Source organism: Pan paniscus, chromosome 10 (genome assembly GCF_029289425.2).
Source record: "Pan paniscus chromosome 10, NHGRI_mPanPan1-v2.0_pri, whole genome shotgun sequence".
In the NCBI taxonomy this organism is placed as follows: Eukaryota; Metazoa; Chordata; class Mammalia; order Primates; family Hominidae; genus Pan; species Pan paniscus.
Window position 1 is genome coordinate 12,360,827 of NC_073259.2, and position 20,549 is coordinate 12,381,375.

Below are 20,549 nucleotides of genomic sequence, written 5' to 3' on the forward strand. Positions count from 1 at the left end.
CTGGGATTACACGTGTGAGGCAAGAACTTTTTAAAAGTGCATCTTGCGCAGCCCTAGATCCATTAAACCTTGATTCAATACAGGACATGTTTTTGTGAGCACAGGGTTGGGACAAAAGTTACAGATTAACAGCATCTCAAAGCAGAACAATTTTTCTTAGTACAGATCAAAATGGAGTTTCTTATGTCTTCCTTTTTCTACATAGACACAGTAACAATCTGATCTCTCTTTCTTTTCCCCACACCTCTCACACTGTATCAGGCCCCAATTCTTGGGAACGTCACCTTAGAACTGTCCCACACATTTCCACAGCCACTTGGCTCAGGCCCTTTGCTGACCAGGATGGTTGCAGTTCTGCCTTTGGTGCCTCGCCTCCTCCAGTTCTTTCACTCAGCAGCTGCAGGGGTCCACGTGGCAAATCTAATAATCTTCTTCTCTATAGAAAATCCTCTGCTGGCTCTCTAGTGCCCAGGATCCAGTCCCAGCATCTCAGCACGGCCTTCAAGCATTTCCACGTCCTGGCCTGGCTCCATGGTCTCCCCACCAATTTGCCACCTTCTCCGTGCATCCTTTTCTGATCCCCTCCTCACTCATCCCAGCAAAGAACCCCCTCCTGGCCTGGGCATAGCATTTCGTGGTGTGTATCTCAGAGCATCCAGTTAGGGGTGTGCAAGTTTACTTTGTTACTGGCTGATGTTGTGAAGTCCCAAGTTGTTGGTGCCGCAAACAAAAAATTGGACATGACACACACAAATAGCAAAGCAGCAAAAGTTTATTAAGCACAGTACGATCCACTATGGATCAAGGATGACCTGCGAATGGTATCAGCATCACTTTGCTATATTTCATGGCCTTTTCTATGTGTTTTTTTTCTGTTTTTTCTCAAGCTGCCTAAGCTTTAGCCAGCATGTGCCTTTTGATTGACAGGTGGGTTGCTTAGTTTCTTGGCCTCTGTGTGTTTACATGTCACTTCCTTCCCATAGTTTTAAGTACATGCATGATATGCACTCTGTAGGCATGAACCTTAAGTAGCTAATTACTATATGGGGTCATTTTGAGGATATCTTTTCTCTGTAGTACATGTGCATCTTTTTTTGCAGTGGTGCAATCTTGGCTCACTGCAACCTCCTCCTCCCTGGTTCAAGTGATTCTCCTGCCTCAGCTTCCTAAGTACCTGAGACTACAGGTGCATGCCACCACGCCCGGCTAATTTTTGTATTTTTAGTAGAGATGGGGTTTCACCATGTTGGCCAGGCTGATCTCGAACTCCTGACCGCAAGTGATCCACCCACCTCGGCCTCCCAAAGCACTGGGATTACAGGCATGAGCCACTGCACCCAGCCTAGTATATGCCCATCTCTTAGGAGCTGCTCCTAACTGGTTTGGTTTGGATCTAGCCAGCCATGGGGCTCCTTATTCACTTATTTATCTTCTGTTTTTGCTCACCTGCCTCTTTCTCTTGCTTCTGCTCCTACTCATTCCTTCCTTAATCCAACCTCCAATTCCCTCTGTTATTCTCCTGCCTCAAGTTCACTAGGCTGGCTGCAAGGGTCCTGAGGGAGAGGTTGCGTATCGCCCCTGTATACTCCAGGTCCAATAAATGTTTGCTGACTAATGATTGGTATTTCCCTCAGGCCCTGCCGTTTCTGCGGGCTCAGGTCCCTACTGGCTCAGGCCCCTGCCTCCCTCAGCAAGGCCACAATGAACCGGGGAGTCCCTTTTAGGCACTTGCTTCTGGTGCTGCAACTGGGTAAGTTCTCAGACCTGGGGTCTCAATGCAGATGGCGTGGGAGGAAAGGCAAAGGTGGAGGATGGGGTAGAGGGGGACAGAGGCGACATTGAGACCTGACTCCTTTCTTTTCCACTTAGCGCTCCTCCCAGCAGCCACTCAGGGAAAGAAAGTGGTGCTGGGCAAGAAAGGGGACACAGTGGAACTGACCTGTACAGCTTCCCAGAAGAAGAGCATACAATTCCACTGGAAAAACTCCAACCAGACAAAGATTCTGGGAAATCAGGGCTCCTTCTTAACTAAAGGTAGGGTTGCCTGGCTCCCCATCCAGGGAGGAAAACACACTATGGAGTGAAAGCCTTTGGTGTCTGAGATCTGGTCTTAGTTAAACTCTGGGATCCCAGAGGGCTTGGGTTGACAGAAACTCAGTGGCATTCTAATCCAGAGTTTCTCTACACCAACTGCTGGTGGCCCAGGGAAAGGTGGTATGTGAATTTCAATATTTTAATATTTAATATTCATGAACTTATTTTAGTGAGTTTTAGAACAATCACTATCACTTAAAACCTGTGATTTCTTGAGTATTGTTGCTACAGACCTATGTAGATAATACTTTGCACAGTGACTCATATCTATAATCCTAGCACTGTGGGAGGCTGAGGCCGGAGGATTGCTTGAGTCCAGGAGTTCAAGACCAGCCTGAACAACATAGTGAGACTCTGTCTCTATGAAAAAATATATATATATATTTTTTGGAGACAAGGTCTAGTTCTATCACCCAGGCTCCAGTGCAGTGGTATGATCTCGGCTCACTGCAATCTCCACCTCCCAGGCTCAAGTCATCATCCCACCTCAGCCTCCCAAGTAGCTGGGACTACAGGCATGCACCACCATGCCAGACTAATTTTTGTATTTTTTGTAGAGACAGGGTTTCACCATGTTGGTCAGGCTGGTCTCGAACTCATGAGCTCAAGTGATCCACTCACCTTGGCCTCTCAGAGTGCTGGAATTACAGGTGTGTGTCACTATGCCTAGCCAAAAAAATTTTTTTTAATTAAAAAAAAAAGGCCGGCTGTAGTGGCTCACACCTGTAATCCAGCACTTTGGGAGTTTGAGGTGGGCAGATCACCGGAGGTCAGGAGTTCAAGACCAGTCTGGCCAACATGGTGAAACCCGGTCTCTACTAAAAATACAAAAATTAGCCAGGTGTGGTGGTGCAGGCCTGTACTCCCAGCTACTCAGGAGGCTGAGGCAGGAGACTCGCTTGAACCTGGGAGGCAAAGGCTGCAGTGAGCTGAGATTGCACCACTGCACTCCAGCCTGGGTGACAGAGCAAGACTTCATCTCAAAAAAAAAAAAAAAAAGCTGCAGATTTATTATTATTATTATTAGTTTATTTATTTATTTTTTTTGAGACAGAGTCTCGTTCTGTCGCCCAGGCTGGAGTGCAGTGGCGTGATCTTGGCTCATTGCAACCTCCGCCTCCCGGGTTCAAGTGATTCTCCTGCCTCAGCCTCCTGAGTAGCTGGGACTACAGGCGCATGCCACCATGCCTGGCTAATTTTTTGTACTTTTAGTAGAGACAGGGCTTCACAGTGTTAGCCAGGCTGGTCTTGATCTCCTGACCTCGTGATTTACCCTCCGTGGCCTCCCAAAGTGCTGGGATTACAGGCGTGAGTCACTGTGCCCGGCTCAGAATCATTTTTTTCTACTTTTTTTTTTTTTGAGGCAAACTCTTGATCTGTTGCCCAGGCTGGAGTGCAGTGGGCATGATCTTGGCTCACTGCAAGCTCTGCCTCCCAGGTTCAAGCAATTCTCCTGCCTCAGCCTCCTGAGTAGCTGGGACTACAGGCGTGTGCCACCATGCCCGGCTAATTTGCGTATTTTTAGTAGAGACCGGTTTTCATCATATTGGCCAGGCTGGTCTTGAACTCCTGACCTCAAGTGATTCTCTTATCTTAGCCTCCCAAAGTGCTGGGATTACAGGCATGAGCTACTGCACTTGGCCTTTTCTCCTGGTTTTAAAACTATTATATGCTCATTACAAAATATTTGGTCAATGAAGAAAAGAATATGGAAGAAAATCAAATGCATGCATACTTCTACCACTCAGAGATATCCTCTGCTAACATTTTGATTGATTTTCTTCCAATCTTTTTTTTTTTTTTTCTTTTTGAGACAGGGTCTCACTCTGCTGCCCAGGCTGGAGTACAGTGGCATGACCACAACACATCACAGCCTCAAGTGATCTTCCCACTTCAGCCTTCCCAGTAGCTGGGACTACAGGTGCACGCCACCATGTTCACCTAATTTTTTACTTTTTGTAGAGATGAGACTTCACCATGTTGCTCAGGCTGGTCTTGAATTCCTAGGCTCAAGTGATCTTCCCGCTTTGGCCTCCCAAAGTGCTGGGATTATAGGTATGAGCCACTGCATGTGGCCTATTTTCTTCCACTGTTGTTCGGTGTGGAGAATATTATATACATAATTACGTAAATGATATCATACTGTATATACCTTTTATCCTACTCCTTCCTTAAGTTATATCATAATGAGACTACCAATTATTAGACTTTTTTTCTTTTTTTTGAGACAGAGTCTCGGTCTGTCACCTAGGCTGGAGTGCAATGGCGCGATCTCAGCTCGCTGCAACCTCTGCCTCCCAGGTTCAAGCAATTCTGCCTCAGCCTCCCGAGTAGCTGGGACTACAGACACGTGCCACCATGCCCAGCTAACTTTTTTATTTTTTTTATTAGAGACAGGGTTCCACCATGCTAGCAGGATGGTCTCAATCTCCCGACTTCGTGATCAGCCCGGCTTGGCCTCCCAAAGTGCTGGGAGTACAGGTGTGAGCCACTGCACTCGGCCTAGACTAACTATTTAAAGTAATCTGGCAATGTTTAATGAATACAAAACTCTAAAACCCTTGGACCTAATAATAGCTATTTTGGAAAGTCTACTTGACAGAAATAAAATTGTGAATATTCTTTTTTGTTGTTTTTTTGAGACAGAGTCTCATTTGGACGCCTAGGCTGGAGTGCAGTGGCATGATCTCGGCTAACTGCAACCTCCACCTCCTGGGTTCAAGTGATTCTCCTGCCTCAGCCTCCTGAGCAGCTGGGATTACAGGTGTGCACCACCATGCCTGGCTAATTTTTGCATTTTTAGTAGATGGGGTTTCACCATGTTGACCAGGGTGGTCTGGAACTTCTACCCTCAAGTGATCTACCCACCTTGGCCTCCCAAAGTGCTGGGATTACAGATGTGAGCCACCACGCCTGACCAGTGAACACTTAATAATATCTATGGAAAGGTGTTATTATAAGAATTGCTTGTGGGGCCGGGCGTGGTGGCTCACGCCTGTAATCCCAGCACTTTGGGAGGCTGTGGCAGGCGGATCATGAGGTCAGGAGATCAAGATCATCCTGGCTAACACAGTGAAACCCCGTCTCTACTAAAAATACCAAAAAATTAGCCAGGCGTGGTGGCGGGCACTTGTAATCCCAGCTATTCGGGAGGCTGAGGCAGGAGAATTGCGTGAACCCAGGAGGCGGAGGTCGCAGTGAGCTGAGACTGCACCATTGCACTCCAGCCTGAGTGACAGAGCGAGACTCCATTTCAAAAAATAAATAAATAAATAAATAAAATATAAATAAGTAAATAAAGGCCAGGAGCGGTGGCTCACGCCTGTAATCCCAGCACTTTGGGAGGCCGAGGTGGGCAGATCATGAGGTCATGAGATCAAGACCATCCTGGCTAACACAGTGAAACCCTGCCTCTACTAAAAATACAAAAAGTCAGCCGGGTGTGGTGGCACACACCTATAGTCCCAGCTACTTGGGAGGCTGAGGCAGGAGAATCACTTGAACCCAGGAGGCAGAGGTTGCAGTGAGCTGAGATCGTGCCACTACACTCCAGCCTAGGCGACAGAGCAAGACTCTGTCTCAAAATAAATAAATAAATTAATTAAAAAGCGCACACACACACACACACAAAATGCAAAAGACCCACCCTACTACAACTAACATTATATTTAATGGTGAAAAACTGAATTCTTTCTCCCTAAGTGCAGGAATAAGACAAAGATGTCTGCTCTTACTACTCTTATTCAACATAATACTGCAATCCCTTGCCAGTGCAATAAGGCAAGAAAATGAAATAAAAGGAAAACTGATCAGAAAGGAAGAAATAAAACTGTTCCTATTTGTGGATGACATGATTACATAGAAAATCTCAAAGAATCTGTAAGAAACTTCTTAGAATTAATAAATGAATTCATCAAGGTTGCAGAATATAAGATAAACATAAAAAATCTATTGTATTTCTATATATTAGCAAGGAACATGTGTACACAGAAATTAAAACTACAATACCATTTATAATTGCTCAAAAAGGCCAGGCATGGTGGCTCACACCTGTAATTCCTGCACTTTGGGAGGCCAAGGTGGGAAGATTGATTAAGCCCAGGAGTTCAAGACCAGCCCGGGCAACATAGTGAGACCTTGTCTGTACAAAAAGTAAAAAATTAGCTGAGCATGGCTGGGTGCAGTGGCTCACTCCTGTAATCCCAACACTTTGGGAGGCTGAGGCGGGCGGATCATGAGGTCAGGAGATCGAGACCATCCTGGGTAACACGGTGAAACCCTGTCTCTACTAAAAACACAAAAAATTAGCTGGATGTGGTGGCAGGCGCCTGTAGACCCAGCTACTCGGGAAGCTGAGGCAGGAGAATGGCGTGAACCTGGGAGGCGGAGCTTGCAGTGAGCTGAGATTGTGCCACTGCACTCCAGCCTGGGTGACAGAGTGAGACTACGTCTCAAAAAAAAAAAAAAATTAGCTGAGCATTATGGTGTATGCCTGTAGTCCCAGCTACTGGGGAGGCTGAGGTGGGAGGATTGCTTGAGCCTAGGAGGGCAAGGCTGCAGTGAGCCATGATCACACCACTGCTTTCCAGCCTCGGTAGCAGAGCAAGACCCTATCTCAAAAAAAAAAAAAAAAAAAAAAAAAGAAAAGAAAAAGAAAGAGAGAAAGAAATACTTAGGTGTAAATCTAAAAAACATGCATAGGGCCAGGTGCGGTGGCTCATGCCTGTAATCCCAGCACTTTGGGAAGTTGAGGCTGGCTGATCACTTGAAGTCAGGAGTTTGAGACCAGCCTGGCCAACATAGTGAAACCCCGTCTCTACTAAAAATGCAAAAATTAGGCAGGTGTTGTGGCGCATGCCTGATCCCAGCTACTTTGGAGGCTGAGGCAGGAGAATTGCTTCAACCCGGGAGGCAGAGGTTGCAGTGAGCCAAGACTGCGCCACTGCACTCCAGCCTGGGCAACAGAGTAAGAGTCTGTCTCAAAAAAAAAAAAAGAAAAAAGAAAGCATTGAATTGTATGCTAAAAACTACACGATGCTGATTAAAGAAGTCAAAGAAGATCTAAATATATGGAGAGACATGCTGTACTCATGGATTGATGGATTGGAAGACTCAACATAAGAAAGATATCAATTTTCCCCAAATTAATATACAAGTTTAATCCGATTCCTATAAAAATACCAGCAAGATTTTTTGTAGATATAAACAAGTTGGCCAGGTGTAGTGGCTTACACCTGTAATCCTAGCACTTTGGGAGGCTGAGGTGGGAAGATCGCTTGAGCCCAGGTGTTCACGACTGCAGTGAGCTATGATTGTGTCACTGCATTCCAGCTGGCACTCCAGCCTAAGTGACAAAGGGACACCCTGTCTCAAAAACAAAAACAAAACCAAAATAATTTTGCTCTGCAAAAACCCTATTAAGAAGAAGAAAAGAGGCTGGGCACAGTGGCTCACCGCTGTAATCCCAGCACGTTGGGAGGCTGAGGCAGGCTGATCACTTCAGCCTAGAAGTTTGAGATCAGCCTGGGCAACGTGAGGAAACCCCGTCTCTACGAAAAAAAAAAAAAAGTACATACACACACACACACACACACACATATACACACACATATATACACGTATATATACACATACAGGTGAATAGATGTATATACATCTATTTATTGTGAATATACATCTATACACACGCGTGTGTGTATACATCTATTTAAAATTTTTATTTATTTATTTATTTATTTTTGAGACAGAGTCTTGCTCTGTCACCCAGGCTGGGTGCACCTGTATTCCCAATGACACAGGAGGCTGAGGTGGGAGAATCACTGAGCCAGGGAGGCAGAGGTTGCAGTGAGCCAAGATGTTGCCTGGTTGCCTGGGCAACAGAGCGAGACCCTATATCAAAAAAGAAGAATAATAAGAAAAGACAGTTTACAGAATATAAGAAAATATATTCACAATCCACATACTCAGCAAAGGACTGGTATCTAGAATATGATAAACAACTCTCAAAACTCAAAACCAAAAAAACGAACAATTCAATTAGAAAACAGGCCGAAAAGGACATACAGTTGGCAAATAAGCACATGAAAAGTTGTTCAACATCATTAATCATTAGGGATATGTACATTAAAACCACAATAGGCTATCACTAAACCTATCAGAATGGCTAAATACAAAATTGGAACACCACCAAATGCTGATGAGGATGTGGAGAAACTGGGTCATTCTTCCAATATTGGTGGGAGCCTAAAATGGCAAAGCCACTCTGGAAAACAGTTTGATAGTTTCTTATAAAACAAAACATGCGGCCGGGCGCGGTAGCTCACGCCTGTAATCCCAGCACTTTGGGAGGCCGAGGCGGGTGGATCACGAGGTCAGGAGATCGAGACCATCCTGGCTAACACGGTGAAACCCTGTCTCTACTAAAAATACAAAAAATTAGCCGGGCGTGGTGGCGGGCGCCTGTAGTCCCAGCTACTCTGGAGGCTGAGGCAGGAGAATGGCGTGAACCCGGGAGGCGGAGCTTGCAGTGAGCCGAGATCGCGCCACTGCACTCCAACCTGGGAGACGGAGGGAGACTCCGTCTCAAAACAAAACAAAACAAAACAAAAAAAACATGCAACAATCCAGCAATATTGCACCCCTAGGCATTTATCCTAGGGCAATGAAGACTTATGCCCACACAAAAAGCTGCACACAAATGTTCATAGCAGCTTTATTCATGGTAGCCAACAATTAGAAACAATCTAGATGTCCTTCAACTGGGGAATGATTACATCCATACCACGAAATACTTTTCAGCAATAAAAAGGATGAATCATAGTACACACCACAACCTGGATGAATCTCCAGGGAATTATGCTGAGTGAAAAAAAGCCAATCTCAAAAGGTAATATACTGTATTAATCCATTTATATAACATTCTTAAAATAACTAATTATAGAAATGGAGAACAGATGAGTGATTGCCAGGGGTTAAGGGGCTCAGGGATGGGGAGGGGAAGGGGTATGGCTACAAAAAGCAACAACCTTATGGCGCCGGAAATGTTCTGTATTCTGATTGTGTCAATGTGAGCATACTGGTTGAGATATAGTGCTACAGTTTTGCAAGTTATTACCATCAGAGTGAACTGGATAGAGGGTACATAGGATTTCTCTGTATTACTTCTTACAACTGCAAGTGAATCTACAATTATCTCAAAATAATAAGTTTAGTTTAATGCCAGGCGTGGTGGCTCACATCTGTAATCTCAGCTCTTTGGGAGGCTGAGACGGGTGGATGGCTTGAGGCCAGGAGTTCGAGACCAGCCTAGCCAACATGGCAAAACCGGTCTCTACTAAAAATACAAAAATTAGCTGGGCGTGGTGGCACGTGCCTGTAGTCCCAGCTACTCGGGAGGCTGAGGCAGGAGAATTGCTTGAACCCAGGAGGTGGAGGTTGCAGTGAGCCGAGATCACGCCACTACACTGTAGCTTGGGCGACAGAGTGAGGCTCTTTCTCAAAAAAAAAAAGCAGGCAGGCAGGGCCAGGAAAGTGTATAATTTTTGTAGTTCAAATGACTTACCTAAAAAGTGAAGATTGGCCAGGCGCAGTGGCTCACACCTGTAATCCCAGCACTTTGGGAGGCCAAGGCGGGTGGATCACGAGGTCAGGAGATTGAGACCACTCTGGCTAACACGGTGAAATCCCGTCTCTACTAAAATACAAAAAATTAGCTGGGCGTGGTGGCACCCGCCTGTAGTTGCAGCTAGTTGGGAGGCTGAGGCAGGAGAATCACTTGAACCCAGGAGGCGAAGGTTGCAGTGAGCCGAGATCACACTACTGCACTCCAGCCTGGGCGACAAAGTGAGATTCCGTCTCAAAAAAAAAAACAAAAAACTTTTTTTTAAATTTTTCTTTTCCTTCCCTACTTTGTGAGATAATTTTCTTCTTTTTAAAAAGCCAAGAGCTTACTTCTGTAAGTAAAGATTATCTTAAGACAACTTAGAAATGTATATTATTAGTATTTTCTATTTCATTGTAAGTTATTTGTAAATATTGGTTTTGGTGCTAACCTAGAATTCCATCAAATTAATTGTCCTCTAATATATGGCCATTATCATTTTGTCTAACATTGTATCCTATTAACAATGCTATAAGTATTATTTTTGTACCTAAATTATGGTTTGCATTTTAAAATTATTGTTTTAAGGATAAAGTTCCAGAAATGAAATTAAGGATATGAACTTTTTGAGCACACCTTGTCAGCACTGAGTAGTATTATTTAAAACTTTTGGGGGGGGCAATTTTATAATTGAAAAATATATCATTGTTTTAATTTGCATTTCTTTCACTGCCTATGAGATTAAAACAATGTGCTACTTTCCAAAAATTCTTAAGTCTTTTGTGTTGATGCTTTTGTTCTGTTTCTATGGATCTCATCTTCCTTCAGAACAGCTCCCCTTCCCAACTTCCTGATTTCTAACAATAACAGTATCACCCTCCTTGTTCTCCCAATTTCTGAAACACAGAGTCATGTTTTTTTCTCTGCTTCAATCCCTGGTTTCCTATCGTCATCAATTATGACCTTTCCTTGCTTTGAAAGTGTTTTGGGCCGGGCATGATGTCTGCCACCTATTGTAATCCTAGCACTTTGGGAGGCTGAGGCGGCTGGATGACTTGACCTCAGGATTTCGAGACCAGCCTGGGCAACATGGTGATACCCCACTTCTACAAAAAATACAAAAGTTAGTTGGGAGTGGTGGCACATGCTTGTAGTCCCAGTTACTTGGGGGGCTGAGGTGGCAGGATCTCTTGAGCCCACGAGGTACATGTTGCAGTGAGCCGTGATTGCGCCACTGCACCCCAGCCTAGGTGACAGAGTGAGACCCTGTCTCAAAAAAAAAAATGTTCTAGTTTCTTCCTCTTCTTTGTTCCCATGGGAATGCCACCATCACCAGCCAAGGCTCACATACCTCCCACCTGGATTACAGTGAGCTTCCGGGTAATTTGGTCTGCTACTAGTCTCGCCTACTTGGATTTCCCTTCCTCCTGCTGCAGCATTGCCTTCCAAAGCCATGCTTTGCACATGCCACATCCTAGCCCATTAGACTAAGCCTAGAAGCCTCTGCAGGATGTTCACCCTCTCAGCGCCACTGCTCAGTTTCCCAGTGGAAACCTCTGCACCCAGGAGGTTTCCCCACAGCTTGCCTGTGCTGCCTCTCTGGAGCTTTTCCCCCTTCCTGTAATGTCCTTGCTGCTCCCCGTCTCTAGTCCATTGCCTATACCTCTTTTTTTTTTTTTGAGATGGAGTCTCTCTCTTGTCCAGGCTGGAGTGCAGTGGCGCGATCTCGGCTCACTGCAATCTTTGTCTCCTGGGTTCAAGGGATTCTCCTGCCTCAGCCTCCCGAGTAACTGGGATTACAGGTGTGCACCACCATTCCTGGCTAATTTTTGTATTTTTAGTAAAGACTGGGTTTCACCATGTTGGCCAGGCTGGTCTTGAACTCCTGCCCTCAGGTGATCCACCTGCCTCGGCCTCCCAGAGTGCTGGGATTAAAGGCGTGAGCCCCCGCACCTGGCCACAGGCCCATACCTCTTTTAAGTCTTCATTCAATACCATTGTCCCATGAGTTTGTCCCAGACTCACTCATATGCTTAGACCTTTCATATTATCTTGCCATAGCTTTTTCAAAGTATGGGACAGCATGGACAAGCAGGCCATGGTTTTCTTTTGAAGAGAAGCAAGGAGGCAGAGTTATTTTAGGAGGAGGGTTATACATTTCATTTTGAACCAATTGCGTTTGGGGTGATGGCAGGATATTAACATAAACTTATTTCTTGGACCATTGGAAATGTGTGCCTAGAATTGAGGAGAGAGGTCAGGGCTGGCAGTAACAACTTGGCCACCATCTGCAGAGCTGACTGGGGATGCGGTGGAATTTAGAATGTCTGTAGAAACGGGGAAGAGAACCAAAGACAGAGTCTGGGACAACACCTAAATGTAGATGTCAGAGCAAGAGTTCAAGACGAAGAAAAACGAATCATACTTAGAAATGGAGGGGAGGAACAAAAGAGGCGGAGCAAAGTGGGGCAGAACCAGAGTAGGCCACGCTTTTAAGAAGTTTGGTAAAGGAACTGTGAAAGGAATGTAGTTGAATTTCAGGGTAAGCTGGGGAATTAAAGCAGTGTGTAGATCCAGGGCAAACAGCAAGTAGGGCAGGAACCACTGAAGGAACAAATAAAGGGGGAGGTTGGGTCCAGGTTGTCTTGAGTAGGGAAGTTTTTTTAAAAAGTGTGAAACTGAAGGTGTGGGGTGGATTGGGTGCCTGCCGTGCTCTGAGGAAGCTTGGGGCAACTGTGTGCTGAGGCTGCGAGGTTGTCTGGAAGGGGCTCCTGGACAGTAAGAGCTGAGCAGTGGGGAAGAGGACTGTGTGGTCTGGAAGAGGAGAGAAAGGAGAGTGAGTGACTGAACTGGTATCCAGGCTCCCACACCAAGGCAGAAAGAGGGAGAGGGCGTGGGCATCTCAGGGAGGCAGAGGCAGTACCAAGCAGGGTGAGAGGCTTTAGTCTTAGCCACCTTTGCCCCATTCCTCCAAATATACATTCTAAGTAAAAACAAAACAAAACAGAACTGTTTGCTATGTAAATTTAGCTTCTAAAGCCCTGTTCTACAGAGATTTTGGAGCTTCCACTGCACCCAGAAAATGCACAGCTAAAGAGAAAACTTCCCTTGGTGATGGTTATTAGATTTTACAAGAAGAGGCCAAAGGAGACACATACTTATGCCAGAAGAACTTTCCAGAGATAGCATTGCATAGCGAAATAGCCTGAATTATTTTTATTTTTTAAAACATTTTTTCTTTTCTTTTATCTTTTCTTTTTTTTTTTTTTTTTTGAGACAGAGTCTCACTCTGTCACCCAGGCTGGAGTGCAGTGGCGTGATCTTGGCTCACTGCAATCTCCACCTCCCGGGTTCAAGCCATTCTCCTCCCTCAGCTTCCCAAGTAGCTGGGATTATAGGCATGCGTCACTATGCTCTGGCTAATTTTTTTTTTCTTTTTTTTTTTTGGTATTTTTAGTAGAGATGGGGTTTCACCATGTTGGCCAGGCTGGTCTTGAACTCCTGACCTCAAGTGATCCACCGCCTTGGCCTCCCAAAGTGCTGGGATTTCAGGTGTGAGCCACCGCACCCGGCCAAAAATTTCTTTTCTTTAAGATGAGGCCTCACTCTGTTGCCCAGGCTGGAGTGCAGTGTTACAATCATAGCTCACTGTAACTTTGAACTCCTGGGCTCAAGTGATCCTCCTGCTTCAGCCTCTCAAGTAGCTGGGATTACAGTCATGTGCCACCACACCCAGCTAATTTTTTTTAAAATAATTTTTTTTAGAGATGAGGGTCTCGATTGGCTGCCTAGGTTGGTCCCAAACTCCTGACGGGCTGCATTTTAATCCTAGCTCCACCACTTACGGGAGTCAAAATTCAAAAGATAGAAAAGGGCATATAGGCTGGGTGCAGTGGCTTACACCTGCAATCCCAGCAATTTGGGAGGCTGAGGTGGGCGGGTTGCTTGAGGTCAGGAGTTCGAGATCAGCCTGGGCAACATGGCAAAACTTGTATCTACTAAAAATACAAAAATTAGCCAGATGTGGTGGTGTACACCTGTAATCCCAGCTACTCCGAAGGCTGAGGCAAGAGAATCCCTTGAACTCAGGAGGCAGAGGTTACAATGAGCAGAGATCGAACACTCGACTCCATAAAAACAAACAAACAAAAAAAGAAAGCAGGCTGGGTGTGGTGGCTCACGCCTGTAACCCCAGCACTTCGGGAGGCCAAGGCGAGCGGATCACCTGAGGTTGGGCATTCGAGACCAGCCTGACCAACAAGGAGAAACCCTGTCTCTACTGAAAATACAAAATTAGCCGGGCTTGGTTGCACATGCCCGTAATCTCAGTTACTCGGGAGGCAGAGGCAAGATAATTGCTTGAACCCGGGAGGCGGAGTTTGCGGTGAGCCAAGATCATGCCATTGCACTCCAACCTGGGCAACAAAAGCGAAACTCCATCTCAAAAAAAAAAAAAAAAAAAAGCAAAGGGCATATAGTGAAAAGCTTTCTTCCTACACATGAGTATTCACTTCCTCTTCCTAGAGGCAACCAAGGTTATTTGTGTGTGTGTGTGTGTGTGTGTGTGTGTTTTGAGACAGTCTCACTCTCTCACCAAGGCTGGAATGCAGTGGTGCGATCTCACTGCAAACTCTGCCTCCCAGTCTCAAGCGATTCTTGTGCCTCAGCCTCCCAGGTTTTTTTTCTTTTTCTTTTTCTTTTAAATGGGGTCTCATTCTGTCGCCCAGGGTGGAGTGCAGTGGCATGATCATAGCTCACTGCAGCCTCGACCTCCTGGGTCAGGTTATCCTCCCACCTCAGCCTCCGGCATAGCTGGGGCTACTGGCATGCACCACCACACTCAGTTAATTTTTTTTCTTTTTTGAGACAGAGTCTCACTCTGTCACCTAGACTGGAGTGCAGTGGTGCCATCTCATTTGTTTCACTGCAACCTTTGACTTCTGGGCTCAAGTGATTCTCCCACCTCAGCCTCCCAAGGTGGCTAATTAAAAAAAATTTTTTTTTTTTTTAGAGATGGGGTTTCGCCATGTTGCCCAGGCTGATCTCGAACTCCTGGGCACAAACAATCTTTCCACCTCGATCTTTCAAAGAGCTGGGATGAGAGATTTCCACCATGCCTGGCCTCATTTTCTTTTTTAATTTTTTTTTAGACATTATAGCTCTTTTTAATGGCCTCATTTTCTTATGTTTAATTTGAGAATTATTCTTTTCATATACAAAGAATATATTTTCTCCACCTTTAAAAACAAACAGTAGACTGTTTAATATCTCGCTTTATTCAGTTAGTGATGTTTCTTAGATACGGTTCCAAATTAGTACACAAAGCACTTCCTCATTCCTCTCTTACGGCTGCATAGCAGTCCACTGAATGGGTGAGCTATGATCTATTTAACCTATTCTTTATTGATGGACATTTGGTTTTGTATATACATTTGTAATTCTGATATAGATTACAAATCACCCTCCAAAGAAATTGTACTGGTTTATTCTCCTACAATGTGTGAGAGTTGGGTAATTACTTAATCTCAATATGTGAGAGTTTAGGCAGTTACCTAATCTCTCTGAGTCTCAGTTTCTCTATCTGCAAAATAAACAAAACAGTGTTGACAGTATCTATTTCTCGGAATTATTGTGGAGATTACTGAGATGATGCCTGTAAAGTATTTGGCATGTAGGAGTTGGTGCTCTCCAAATAAGGATATGATTTTATTTGTATTTGTGAGCTACTGTCCCAGCCAGGTAAATGGATATGATGAGACCTCCTTGCCAGACCGGGTTTCTCTGATTAGAACGAGGAGCAGATGTTGCAGGAAATTAGCAACTGATATCAGAAGAGCTGTGGGCATTCTCTTGCCAGAGGTGCCCTGTCTCCAGGGCGCCTCAGTCCCCCCCCATATGTCTTCTGCTCCCAGGTCCATCCAAGCTGAATGATCGCGTTGACTCAAGAAGAAGCCTTTGGGACCAAGGAAACTTTCCCCTGATCATCAAGAATCTTAAGATAGAAGACTCAGATACTTACATCTGTGAAGTGGGGGACCAGAAGGAGGAGGTGCAATTGCTAGTGTTCGGATGTGAGTGGGGCAGGTGGGGATGAGGATACCTCCTGCCTGGTTCCCTTCCCCACTACTCCCACCCCTGCACCAAATCCAGCCTGAGCTGGTGATACCGCAGCAGCCCCAAGAGGACCAGCTGTCAAACTGGCCTCCAAATCTCTTAAAACCCTTCTTGATCAGGTGAGGGATGCTGGTGGGTGGAGGAGGGAAGAGGCCTTGGGAAAAGGAAAGAAAAGGGAAGGAGGCAAGGGAAGGAGGGAGAGAGACTGGGGAAGAGAGGATGAGGGGAGAGGAGGAAAGAAGAGAGAGAGGAGGGGAGAGGGAAACCCTATCTTGGCTGGGGGTGCGCAGCTGGGTGCTGGGAGGAAGGAGATGTTGGGACGGCGATAATGGAGAGATGTTGTTGGTTTCCTGTTGTCTGCCCTTCTCCTTGGGGATGGTATGTGTGTGACACAGCTGGCCTTTCCCTCCACAGTGACTGCCAACTCTGACACCCACCTGCTTCAGGGGCAGAGCCTGACCCTGACCTTGGAGAGCCCCCCTGGTAGTAGCCCCTCAGTGCAATGTAGGAGTCCAAGGGGTAAAAACATACAGGGGGGGAAGACCCTCTCCGTGTCTCAGCTGGAGCTCCAGGATAGTGGCACCTGGACATGCACTGTCTTGCAGAACCAGAAGAAAGTGGAGTTCAAAATAGACATCGTGGTGCTAGGTAAGGGAAGCCCCTCTTCGCGCAGTCTCCTCCCTGCCCCGGGGGCTGACAGCCCCTCCCTCTGCTCTGACTGCCCTGTTTCTGGTTCTGGTGCTGGGAGGTCAGGAGTGGAGAAGACTAGGTCCCCTAGAGCTGAGGCCTGTCTTGAAGGACTCACTGGGGCCCTCATCCTCAGGGGGCTGATTGGCAGCCACCCCTCAGTGTGGTGGACATGGAGAAAGGAAAGGCTGGGGAAGGTAAGGATGCTAGAGGCCCGAGTCTCCTTTGGAGGCCCCAAAGGAGGAATGTCAGGGAGCTTACTTTCTTTGTTGCCTCAGCTCCGCACCCCTACCAAGTTGGCAAATCCACTTACTCAGGGACACTAACACCAGTAAGCCAACCCTGATGATGTTCTATGTTGTACCTCTGGACCTCTAAGCCAGGCCACTGTGGGGAGACCAAGGTCCTACCCCAGATCCTGTCCCCTGGGTGCTTATGTGACTTAAGGTAGACATAAGGTAGTGTGCCAGTTTAGTGCATGTACGCTGATTGAAATCCTGGTTCTGCCACAACCACGTGACCTTGGGTGAGTTACTAAACCTCTCTGCACCTTGGTTTCAGCCTCTGTGAAATGGGGATGATGTTAACTGCCATAGCGACTACCTCGTATTAAGTTGAGGACTGATATACGTAAGGCACTGAAAATGGTGCCTGGCACAGAGTAAGCCCTAGTTAAGTGTTCGCTGTTATTTTGTGAAGGGTGATGAATACGCCTCTAAGGAGTGGAGGCCAAATGGCTTCTGTGGTCCAGGAATCCTAAGGACAGCAAGGATCCCCTGTGGCTGGGCTGCTCTGTGATGGCTTCCGGGAGGAGGGAGGTGGCCTGCTGTAGGAAAATGCTGGGTGGAAGAAGGGAGAGAAGGCTGGAGAGGTAGGAAGGAACTGAAGTATCTGAAATGACAAGGTGGGTGTCTGGACACGTCGGGTCCCCTTCCATCTCCCTGCCGCCTCCACATGCCAACCCCACTCGTGCACCCTCATCTTCCTATCTCCTCACCCAGGGTCTCTCCCTTCCCACCTCCAGCTTTCCAGAAGGCCTCCAGCATAGTCTATAAGAAAGAGGGGGAACAGGTGGAGTTCTCCTTCCCACTCGCCTTTACAGTTGAAAAGCTGACGGGCAGTGGCGAGCTGTGGTGGCAGGCGGAGAGGGCTTCCTCCTCCAAGTCTTGGATCACCTTTGACCTGAAGAACAAGGAAGTGTCTGTAAAACGGGTTACCCAGGACCCTAAGCTCCAGATGGGCAAGAAGCTCCCACTCCACCTCACCCTGCCCCAGGCCTTGCCTCAGTATGCTGGCTCTGGAAACCTCACCCTGGCCCTTGAAGCGAAAACAGGAAAGTTGCATCAGGAAGTGAACCTCGTGGTGATGAGAGGTGAGGGGCCAGGCCAGGGAGGGGTGGGCAGGGGAAGGAGTTGGAGGGGCCTGGCCCAGGGCTCCCTCTGAGGCAAGCCAGGCCCCAAGAGGGGATGCCTAGGCCCTGGTCACCTGGATGAAGTGAGGGAGGGCCCTCTGGGTTTGGGGCTGGTTTTGAACTGAGACATCCATGAGCCAGCCTGGGGCTGGCTTCACTGAAGATCCCCAAAGCACTTGGGCTAAGAACCGGGGTTCCAGTTCTTCCTATAACCAACCCTCTGTGACCCTGGCTAAGCCCCCTCCCACTGCAGGCCTGCTTCCTGACCTGTCTAATAAGGATAATGAAATCTGCTCTCTGTATGATAGTAATGATGATAATGTCAAGCTCCAAATTGAGTTTCTGGCTTCCTTATCTCCTTATCATCATAACGACTCCGCAAATAGTAATGGCTAACGCTTGATGCTCAGCACGTGTCGGGCCCCATCCAAACACTTTACATGTATGCCTGCCTTTAGTACTATCTGGGTGCAGGTTGTTAAGTCACTTGCCCAGAGACACACAGCTGCTAAGCAGTGGAGCTGGGATTCAAAGCCAATACCACTGGACCCCAAACGCTGTTTTTCCTCGTAGGACTGCATGAAAACCTGCTCTAAAAGGCTAAAAGAAGGTCACCCATATAGAGTATCATTTTAATTGTTCTACTGAATCTCAGGCCTTTGATCTCAGCCTCTCGTTCCTCTGCAGCCACTCAGCTCCAGAAAAATTTGACCTGTGAGGTGTGGGGACCCACCTCCCCTAAGCTGATGCTGAGCTTGAAACTGGAGAACAAGGAGGCAAAGGTCTCGAAGCGGGAGAAGGCGGTGTGGGTGCTGAACCCTGAGGCGGGGATGTGGCAGTGTCTGCTGAGTGACTCGGGACAGGTCCTGCTGGAATCCAACATCAAGGGTAAGGACCCAGGTTCCAAGGCCTCTGCCTCCTGCGCTGCGGGACCTTCCTGTGGTTGGCAGAGACCACCCAGAGTCCCAGCCTCCCAATGCCTGAGTTGGGGGGTTATGGGTATGGTGTCCTCTGTGGTCCCAGGGTGCTTTGGAGGCCCCAAAAGGAGGCATAGAAGTGATGAAGTGAGGTGGGGTGTGGTCCTGGGCTCTAGGCTGCCAATTGTAGTTCTGCAAGTTCCCACTCCCTCAGGTCTACAGTCTAGGGATGGGGTCCACCTGACCGAGAGCCCCCCTCCCTGGCTCCTGGCTTTTCTCCAAATCCAGACGCACTTACACACACACTCACAGACATACACTCTCACACACATGCACACACTCCCATACACTCACACACGCGCACACACATCACTCACACACTCACACACACGCATACACACACTACACACACATCCACACTCACACCCACACACTCACACCCATGTACTCACACCCATGCACTCACACACGGTCACACACTCATACACTCACACACATGTACTCACACACATGCATGCACACACACACTCTTACACATTCATGCACATACTCTCACCCACACACTGTCGTACACGTACACTCACACACTTATACACTCACACATCCGCACACACGCATCATTCACACATGCACACACACACGCACACACATGCATGCAGTCACACACGCACACACATTCATACACGCACACAGGCACACACATTCACACACATGCACACACGCACACACACTCACACGCACACACGCACGCACACGCACACATTCACACCATTCACACACTCACACACATGCACACACACATTCACACACACTCACACATGCACACACACATGCACTCACACACACAGCCCAGGAGCCAGACCACAGCTTCTCTCTCTCCAGAGTGCCCTGGATATGGATATGCCCAAACATAAAACCGATTCCCCAGCACTGGCGGCCTTTGAGAGCCCCCAGGCACCCCTCCCCTCTCCCCCAACCCCAGGGTCAAACCAGAGACTGGCCAGGAGGGGTTGCAGGGCAGTCCTCAGTCCCCTGGCCCGTGGAGGAGGGCGGTGCATTGAGCACATTTCTCTCCCTTGCAGTTCTGCCCACATGGTCCACCCCGGTGCAGCCAATGGCCCTGATTGTGCTGGGGGGCGTCGCCGGCCTCCTGCTTTTCATTGGGCTAGGCATCTTCTTCTGTGTCAGGTGCCGGCACCGAAGGGTGAGTAACCCCACACCTGGTCCCCACAAGGCCCTCAAACCCCTGAGTCCTCTACCAGGAGATCCTGTATATGGGAACTGATTTTGGCCCAGCTCCCTCTGCCCACTCGTAAGTTCCCTTGCTGCCCTGTCCCAGATCCCACTCAAGGGAGAGACAGGAAGGAGCAGAGAGTTAATTCCAGGATAGATGGCCTGGGTCATGTAACTGCTTCTCCTGTCGCAGCTTCCCCCACTCCCCCCACCAAGGGGCACCTCCCTTCTGGAGGCCTGGGACCCTCGTGACTCCCTTTCTTGTCCCTGGACAGCGCCAAGCAGAGCGGATGTCTCAGATCAAGAGACTCCTCAGTGAGAAGAAGACCTGCCAGTGCCCTCAGTAAGGATCTGGGAGGAGGGGTTGGGAGAGGGGAAAGGGGGAGGGGGAGGGAGTGAGAGAGGAAGGGGAGGAAGGGGAGCAAAGGGGGGCAGGAAGGGAGGATGGAGAGGAGGAAGGAGTTGAGGAGGGAGAGTTGGGAGGGGTGGAGGT

At 47.6% G+C, this 20,549-nt stretch overlaps 1 protein-coding gene across 2 annotated transcripts in view; it reads left to right on the top strand.

The window, feature by feature from the left end:
• Window positions 1-20,549, top strand: part of CD4 (CD4 molecule) — a 31,585-nt gene that overhangs the window by 9,291 nt on the left and 1,745 nt on the right. For both annotated transcript variants that reach the window (XM_008973678.4, XM_063593336.1), the window contains 8 exons: window positions 1,635-1,750; window positions 1,870-2,034; window positions 15,607-15,765; window positions 16,223-16,456; window positions 17,520-17,867; window positions 18,594-18,794; window positions 19,906-20,027; window positions 20,332-20,399. In XM_008973678.4, coding sequence (XP_008971926.1) covers window positions 1,702-1,750; window positions 1,870-2,034; window positions 15,607-15,765; window positions 16,223-16,456; window positions 17,520-17,867; window positions 18,594-18,794; window positions 19,906-20,027; window positions 20,332-20,399 — 1,346 coding nt within the window. In that variant the 5' untranslated portion in view covers window positions 1,635-1,701. The remainder of the gene's footprint in view (window positions 1-1,634; window positions 1,751-1,869; window positions 2,035-15,606; window positions 15,766-16,222; window positions 16,457-17,519; window positions 17,868-18,593; window positions 18,795-19,905; window positions 20,028-20,331; window positions 20,400-20,549) is intronic.